Source organism: Seriola dumerili, unplaced genomic scaffold (assembly GCF_002260705.1).
Source record: "Seriola dumerili isolate Sdu_G_001 unplaced genomic scaffold, Sdu_1.0 BDQW01000493.1, whole genome shotgun sequence".
Classification (NCBI taxonomy): Eukaryota; Metazoa; Chordata; class Actinopteri; order Carangiformes; family Carangidae; genus Seriola; species Seriola dumerili.
This window is the reverse complement of record NW_019174748.1, coordinates 400,193-409,589: the sequence shown is the minus strand read 5'-3', so window position 1 is coordinate 409,589 and position 9,397 is coordinate 400,193. Positions and strand designations below refer to the sequence as shown.

The 9,397-nt window shown below is 41.9% G+C and overlaps 1 protein-coding gene across 1 annotated transcript in view; it reads left to right on the top strand.

The window, feature by feature from the left end:
• Positions 1-9,397, top strand: part of LOC111235435 (voltage-dependent L-type calcium channel subunit alpha-1D-like) — a 57,523-nt gene that overhangs the window by 28,587 nt on the left and 19,539 nt on the right. The window contains 1 exon segment of the mRNA XM_022763900.1: positions 9,195-9,341. Within this exon segment, the coding sequence (XP_022619621.1) occupies positions 9,195-9,341 (147 nt within the window).

The window sequence follows — 9,397 nt, the reverse complement described above, 5'->3', positions numbered from 1 at the left end:
GTCGTCACATCTGCTGAGGAACATATATCTGACATGAAAGTTATTAGTTACTTTACACGTGAAGGTTTGACGACGTCTTCATAAAATGTTAAAGATTACACTTTTTGACTTGTGGCCCCTCACAGACATCAGTTTTTTGTCATGTTTTCAGTACAGGAAGTAACTTTACTGTGACTACTGTAAACAAACAGGAAGACTTTTACTGGTGCATAGTTTAATGATGTTGAAGATGTCAGCTCAGTCACAGGAGACGTCCATCAGTTTTTTTCTGACATTGTCAACACTTTTCCCTGAAGGAAAAGACTCTCAGGACTTCCTCCAGCACTCTGCTCAGTTTTCAAGCCTGACTGTTCTTGTTTAACAGGTGGAAACATGATGCAGACAGCTGAGTACGAGAGGAGAGGAGCTTCCTGAAGGAGATTGAAGTCAGTCCACATGATGTTTGGGGAGAGATGAGCCTGAGCTGCAACAAGACAACATCACTGAAAAAAATATCATCCAAAAATTTAAAAAAAAAAATTTAAAACTCTCTTCTGCTCTGTCTTGTCAGCGCTGTGCACCTCAGCTGCATTAAAAGTTCATCTCGTGTGACAGGAGAACTAGCATCAGTTCTGTTACAACAAAACCACATCACAAGGACTGTCCTCTGCCTGCAGCTTTCTTTCATCCTTTCATTTGGCAGCGCGCTTTATTGATATTTAAACTTACACATTATAAAAAACCATTAAATGTGATTATTTATGGCCCCTAAAGCTGCAGAGGAGCGGTGAGAGTAGTTCTTATTTCTTGCAGGCCCGTAACTGCAGGTCTTTCCTATTCTTCCTCTCCACCAGTCAGAAGGTCAGGAGCCGACTTTGTTATCCAGACTGATGGCTCTATCCTACTCTGCATGATGGAGCTCTGTGATAAGTGAAGGAGCCGCGTATACAAGACTTCACCTTGAGTTACACCGTCAATTTTATATCTGCGAGACGAAATGATCCATGGAAGCTTTAGAACCAACTCCTCTTTTCTCTTCCTGCCAGGACGGCAGGGGACCAGTTAAAGATTGGCCGACTTGCTCCTCCGCTAAAAGAGAAGATTTCTTCAAATCCCAGAAGGCAGTGCTTTCTTCTGCTGCAGCAAAACAAACCCTGTAAGTCTCTCTGCAACAGGGATGTATAAATAGTCCGCAGTGGTCACTTGTGGGACGGCAACTAAAAAAACATGTGGCCAAAATATAGCTTGTGTCTCAAGTAGGGCTGTACATATATGGCTAAAAAAAAAAATCATATTGTGCTTATTTGGCAGATATTGCGATTTTCAGTGTAGGATGGTCAAATTTGCGTTCTTTTTCATTGAAAAATATATATAAAAAATGTTTGATGTGATTTTTGTTGGTCTTGTACCAAACAAACATGTTCCTTTTTCCGGAGAATATGAATTTGTGAGGCCGGGGCGTCTTTGTAGCATGTCTGCTAACAATGACAACACTGTTGCCGACACATTCTTACCTTTATCAAAAATAGCAATCAGCGTTTTGCAGCTCCCATGCGATTTAGATATTGCACTTCGCCATATTGAAATTTCGATTATATTTCGGTTCCAATTGTGGCATGCCGTAGTCATTTCAAAAGAGATCCTTCAAATGCGTTCCTTTTTCTTGGACAAGGAAAGCTCCAACACGTGTTGATCCTTCGTGTCCAACCTATCCAAGATTCATTGCCGACACCGCTAATGAAAATAACTTCGGCCAGCAAATAACACTTGATGGAGAGCCTGAGGATTACACTGTTAAATGTAAAGTACTGGTTTCAGCTCAGTTCAACAGCTTACGGTATAACTGTCAAAACCAAGGCCTTAATACCTCAAGTTTTGTGAAAAAAAGTTATGTGTCGTGAAGGTTACCAGGCAACAGGAGCTTTGTTTTGCGACGCAACAGTAAGGGCGGGCACATTGCATTGCCCTTGTTGGCGACCGTAGAATGTCAATGAAGTTCACTTTAACTTGGAATCTGACTTTGACTTTGACTCTCTGTCTCTTAGTATCCGTGTGGGATGTCACACTCTAATCCACCACCACATCTTCACCAACCTCATCCTGGTCTTCATCATCCTCAGCAGCTGCTCGTTGGCTGCAGAGGATCCAATCAGGAGCCCACTCCTTCAGGAACAACGTGAGTCAACACACACACAGTGGTTCTAATGTTGTGTAGAGTGTAGACCTTCCTGTCTGTACTTTTCCACTAACAACAGCTGAGCCTCTGCCAGTTACCAATTACATGTGCTTTCTTTCAAACTAGCATTGCTTAGGATTGTGGCTAAAGCTAACAGTGGAGGGAAGTTGAACCTGAAGTCTCTGGGGGCTTGGGGGAGAATCTGGTTTGAGACTCAGAGCCAATCAGAGCAGAGTTTGGCTCAATGAAGTCACTGGTGATGTCGATCAACACAATCTCTGTGGTTTGAGCTGGGGGCGGGGGCTTCAGTAGATTACACAGCAGAAAACTGGGTCAATGACAACCAGCGTTAAAGAGGGAAACGCATGGAGAGAAGATCACCAGTTTACTGTCTGATATCCTGAAGACTGACTACACACACACAGTAACACCACACACGCACACGCACACACACCACACACACGACACCACACACCACAACACACAGACACACACACACACAGTAACACACACACACGCACACGCACACACACACACACACACACACAGACACACACACACACACAGTAACACACACACACACAGTACACACATACAACACACAACACACACACACAACACAGAACACACACACACACACCCACAACAAACACAACACACACAGAACCACACCCACAACACACACACACACACACACACACACCACACAAACACAACAACACACACACACACACACACACACACACACACACACACAAACACAACACACACAGTCACTCCAGTCAGCAGCTGTCTTTATGCAAGACGTAGCAATTAGAAGCAGCTTGAGGAGAAGAACGACTTCTAACATAACAATCAACAACATACATATCCTGTGTGTAGACACACACACACACACCACACACACAATTCTCAAAGATGTAATTTTCGTGTCCAAATTAAAGGATTTATTCTAGTTTATTCCAACTCTGGTCTTATTTTGGAAGTTTTGGTCCATAAGTTTCAGTTACAATAAACTGTTCTTACTATTAGATCAGGTGACAAGGTAAAAATCAGTTAGAAGAAGTTAGACATGAAAGAAACACAAGCCTGTAGAAAGTATAACAATTATATTGATTTTACATGTTATCTGTATTATGTTACCTAAGATAATATGTTAATCATGTTTGGACACACAAACCACTGACTTGAGCTGTGAATCTGATTAAGAATTGACACGATCTAAAAAGACTTGTGACTGGACTTTGGGTTTTAGCCTTCGACTTGTAGGAACTTTAAAGACCATCCAAAACGCTAAAGAATCTGACTCAAAACACAAAATTCTAGAGTTGAACTGACTTGGCTGGGACCTCTCATTGAATTGCTTGATTTGGCACTTTTACTGGGATTAACTTAAACCTTAGACTACCTGTCCTCACTGTTGACTTTCCTGTTAAGCCTCGTTGATTTTGGTTCTTCGTTCATGATTTGGGACTTAAATGTCTTGACTTGAGGACTCGTACTGTTATAACTAGGACTTGACTGTTATGATTTGGGATTTGTTGGCCATGCTTGACTTAAGTTGTTTGGGTTTAAACCTACTTTCCTTTCTACAGACAAACTTGTCCTTATGTGGGACTTCACAGTCTAACTTCGGGAGTTGTTGGTCTTGACTTGTATTGCAATTGATCTTGAATTGGGACTTTCCTGTCTTTACTTTGGGTTTTGTTGGCTTGGACCTGTGACCTTTTGGTCTTTGATTCAGGATCTAACTTCATGCAAGTGAGGACTTTGTTGATCCTGACTGTAGGCTTGGAACTTGGGATAAGGACAATCTTGATTTGGGAGATGATTCTTGCCCGCTGGACCATTTTGGTCTTGACTTGGGACCTAATTGTCCTTGCACTTTTGGTTTTGTTGTTCTTGCCCTCTGACCTTTTGCTCTTTACCTGGGTTTTGTTGGTCTGTGATTTGAGGCTTGATAGTACAATAAGTGTCAAATCAATCGATCTCAGAGCCTAAAGATGGTGATGTTTCAATCTGCTCAGCACTTTGTCCAAACACTTCTCTAAAACATCTACTGGACAAGATTTTATTGAAATGTCTCAATCGTGCGCTGCTCTGCAGTTAAAGGAAGTTGAGATACTTTGGTGGTTATTTCTGTGGTGTCATGTTGGGAATAAAGAATATTTAGGATTGAATCTGGAATGATTTTATTTTCCTGTCTTTATGTTAACACTCAGTGTGTGTTTGTGTTTGTAGATCTTGGGTTATGCAGACTATGGCCTTCACCTCCATCTTCACTGTGGAGATCCTGTTAAAGGTAAAAAAATCATCTTCAGTCAGACCTTGTTCTTTTTTCTAGTCGTCATTTAATGCTAACATCATCTCTCTTTTGTTCAGATGACGGTCCATGGAGCGTCCTCCATCAGGGCTCCTTCTGCAGAAACTGGTTCACTTGTTGGATCTACTGGTCGTCAGCTCTCACTGGTCTCCTTCTTCCTGGCAGTTAGTACCAAAATTGGATTCATTTTCCTTTAACCATCAGTTCAGCAACCGATGAATGTTATGACAGGACAATACCAGTTTTTTGTCATGTGTTAGTCTGTTATTAATTTTCCAACAACATCACCAATGAGGGCAGCTGTATGACGCACAACAACTGTTAAGGACTGGCCAAGAGGTGGAAGGCAGGAACATCTTCAACCAGCCAAGGATTTATTTTGCACTGCTCAAATCAAAAACAGTATCGATTTCAGACTGGATTCAAACGAACTGAAGAAAAATTGGCAAACAAGGGGAATATATAAATACCTGGGTTTAGGCCCATGGCTTATTCTTAGCTATCTCCTCGAGGAGCTGCCCCCCATTGCTTTAAACAGGAAACTCTTCCAAGATCAAACAATGGTTAATTAGTTATTAGTGGTTATTTAATTCATCCAACTTAACATTGGTATGAGATAAAAAAAACATAGATCACCTTTTTAAAAGGCTCTCTCCAAACCCCCCCTCTGTTCTCTACCTCACATAAATACAGTCTGGGACCCACCCACTATAAATCAATTTGGATTCTCCCCCTTCCTGTTTAACAGGTCAGTCCCACCTGGACTCAGGTAAACAACTATCATTCCTCTAAAGCTAACAAATTTAGCTTCAGAGGCCTGGGGCTGCACCACTACAAGAACTGAAATAAAGCAATAATAGCACCAACACTCCTAAAACTGTTGTTGTATTCAGTAGCAGTTTTGTTAGCCATGTTAGCAACAATAGCTGCAATATTAGTAGCCTTACATTAGAGCCATGCTAGTGAAAGAGTCACTAGCATGGCTAACACTTTCTTAATTTTCTAAAATGTTAGTTTCAAGAGAACTAATAGAAATGATGTGATTTGATTGAATGAAGACGTGACTGTGTTGCAGCAACAGACTCACACACTGTACAAAATGACACATGTTTGGTTTTATGATTAAAGAGGGCTTAAACCATTTTGGAATGACGTCAGGTGTTCAGAATTTATCAATATCAGGTGATGTTTTTTAATATTTCAGGGACACATATTTTCTTCTCTAACCAGCATATTATTCTTTTTTTTGCAAGATTAATCCTCCGTTCAGTTTTTCAGATGAAGTTCCTTCCTTCTAGATGGCAGATCATTCAGATGATGATTTAAACTCTTCAGTAATACATGCGATCAGGCATGGACAGTAAAGAAGTTAGTAAAGAAGTTTACTTGAGTCTATACTTAAGTATATATTTTCCAGTATCTAATTTACTTGAGTATTATCTTTTATTTTGAAAATGTGATAGATCATACACTGTGTTCATCACAGGATGAAAAGCAATCACTGCCAACTCTTACACCATTAGTAAGGTGGTCTGGTTTGAATCTGTCAGTGTCCTAACAACAGCTACGTTAAAGATGAGGCAGAAGATTCTTCAGCAGGACTGTGGTCTGATCTTGATGTCTATGTTTGATTTTGAAAATGATCAGCTGGATGGACTTAAGTAAATGGATATGATTGTGTGTGCTGCCCCCTGCTGGGAGAAAACTGTCCCTAACAGCTGACTGACCCACGCTGTGATTGTGTCTGCAGCTCCAGCGCAATCTCAGTGGTGAAGATCCTCAGAGTCCTCAGGTGCCCGACCTCTGAGAGCCATCAACGAGCCAAAGGACTCAAGGTCAGTACAGACACCTCAATGTTTTGTTAGCAGAGCTCTGACTGGATAGAAACCCTTAGCACCAAGCTCTTTTGCAAACGTGTAGTAGCATGATTGGAATCAACAGGTGTCCGTGTGGGATCTGAGTTGTGATGTATCAGAGGACATTACACGGCAGTTTGAGCGCCTGAGATAAAACCATCGAGCAGGGAGTGCTCAGGGCTCCTGTAAGAAAGCTCTTCATCATCACCATCACTAACATTAGTGATCCAGAGTGAACGAACATAAAAAGGTCGAGACACAGCTGGACTGTTGAGGGTGTTGGTAACTGACCTCTGAGGCTGTCATGGCCTGAATTGATTGGCTGGTGAAGTTAGGTGTAGAGCACCTGTAGCTCTGTTAAAGTGTAAAACACATCACTGTGTTGGTTAGAGTCAGACACACAACTTCAAGTTTTACTATTATTATTATTATTATTATTGCTATTATTATTATTATCATACGAGTGGCTTGCTCAGTCTCCCGTTCACTTCAATTGAAGCATGAACAACGTACAAAATTCAGGAGTCTGTTTCCTGTTTCACCGCAACCACATTCACAGGTCAGAGGTCATAGTTCACCTCAGCCAATAGAAAGACTGTGGTTCACATTCAGTGATACTTAGCAAAGACACTGTGTGAATCTTGAGCTCTAACAAAACATTAGAGTTCATTTCCTTCCTCAGAAAAACATTTTGTAAGCTGATTGTTTATGTCAATGTTTAGCTGCAGTCTTCTTCCTTCTGTCTGCTTTGACAGGTCACCTCCACCTGTACATCAGAGGAATAGTGTGACACCATTGGTAAGAATGTACATTGCGACACCCCGCCCTCAGCATGTGCACAAGATAAATTAAAATGGGGGACTCACTCATCAGCCTCTAGATCCACTATATTCCCGTTAATCTGACCCTCATTTTGCCGCCTTTGCTCGTTCACACTGAACCAAACGAAGCTTCATGCTCACTGTGTGATGTCAGACAGGCAGTCGTTTCAGGAATCAGAGATGTGATGTTAACAACAGTGTCGGCGTGTCCAGCCAGGCTGCTCTCCCTTTTACCACAGCGATGATCCGGCTCTGTGATGACCTCTTCTGGCGGCTGAAAGTCACACTTAATCACACTCCTCACAGTGTGTGATCAGTGTGTGTTTTATCACCTGCAGCAGAAACAGAGTGCAGAGGAGTGTGATGTCATACTGTTCAGTCAGAGCATCTTCATCAGAGGACAGACTGTCTGTCTCAGATTAACTCTGGATTCAGTATCTACAGAAGAATGATCAGCAGCTGCAGTGTTTTGATAATCATCAATAGTTTTCCGTCATTTTCCAGCTTCCTGGTTCTCTCCGTTCATGCGTCACTGTAACTGAAGATTTTTTGTTTTGGAACAAAACAAGACATGCTTGGTCCTGAAGAGGATGTGATGGGCTCTGACAGAATGTGATTTTGACTCTGTGTGTGTGTGTGTGTGATGTGTGTGTGTGTTGTGTGTAGTGTGTGTGGTGTGTGTGTGTGTGTGTGTGGTGTGTTGTTTGTGTATGTGGTGTGGTTGTGTCTGTGTCGCATGCTGCAGCATGTGGTCCAGTGTGTATTTGTGGCCATCAGGACGATTGGAAACATCATGATCGTCACGACTCTGCTGCAGTTCATGTTCGCCTGCATCGGAGTTCAGCTCTTCAAGGTGAGTTTCACTTGCTGTGAACTCTGCTGCTCAGTGTTTGTCAGTTGAACCAATGAAACCTTTACATTCAGTTTGAAATAGACACTATGGGACTATGGGATCATGTCTGGGGTAAAAGTTGAGATATTTTAATCAGCTCATTGTGAAAATAACCACTAAACCAAAAACATTGAGTCTGATCTGAACCATGGATTTGGAGAATGATGACACCTGATCAGTTGGTGATGTCATCAACTGAACAAAAATATCTTTGTTCTTCATTTCCTCATTGTCACTTTTTGACGCAGCTTGTTTTTAAACAGAGATCAGAGCCTATACTACGAAGCAAGTTTAGTTCTTATTTCCAGTTCTGGTCACAGAGTCTCCTCGTGTTATTCTGAGCTGCAGTGATGAGAAGAAAAAAGCATCATCACTGTCAGGAATCCTGTCGGATTAAAGAATCTTGTGTTCAATTCAAATGAAGCTATAATAGTTATTATGTAGTTATTTTATGTGATAAACGCTCCTGTTTGTTAGAAGCTCTGTTTTGAAAAACTGAGTGGACACATGGAAAGACGCAAACAGCAAAAACCATCCACTGATCTATACAAATATCTACTGATCGTTATTATTGATCACTTCATTTTAAACTCTTTTGTCTTGTTCAGGATCCTGTAGGAATGATGACTCAGTTTTTCCAGTGATCTGAGGGGTCAGTAGTTTGGTTGTTGACAGGTTTTATCTCGCCCAGAGAAGGTTAGGAAGGAATTCAGCGTAAGTTGCCATGGCGATTTACAAAGTGAACCACCGTGGTAGGACTGAAAACCGAGTTAAACCTGAAGTTACGTCAGATCCTGCTTCGTAGTACAGGCCTCAGGTGTCAGGAAAACGTCCGTATTCCACCTCTTGACAGATAATGTGCTTGATTTGACTTGACTGTGTTTGTGCTTTCACTTGTTTGATGAGTCACATGATTACCTGTTCACTCAGGTGTGTGTTTTGTGTTTCAGGGTAAATTTTATCGCTGCACAGACGAAGCCAACACACTCCTGAACAGTGCAAGTGAGTTTATGATTCTACAGAAGAGACACACATTTGTCTTGTGAATTGCTGAGATATAATGTCTGTGTGTGTGTGTGTGGTGTGTGCGTGTGTGTGTGCGTGCGTGCGTGCGTGCGTGCGTGCGTGCGTGCGTGTGTGTGTGCAGAGGGACCTTTGTGGTGTATAAAGATGGAGACGTGAGCCACCCGATGGTCAGGGAGCGTCTGTGGCACAACAGTGACTTTAACTTTGATAACGTGTTGATGGGGATGATGGCGCTCTTCACCGTGTCCACCTTCGAGGGCTGGCCCGCGTCAGTATTCAAAAAAAACTTTATTAACTGTGTTATCGGTGTGTGCAGGGAGCCAG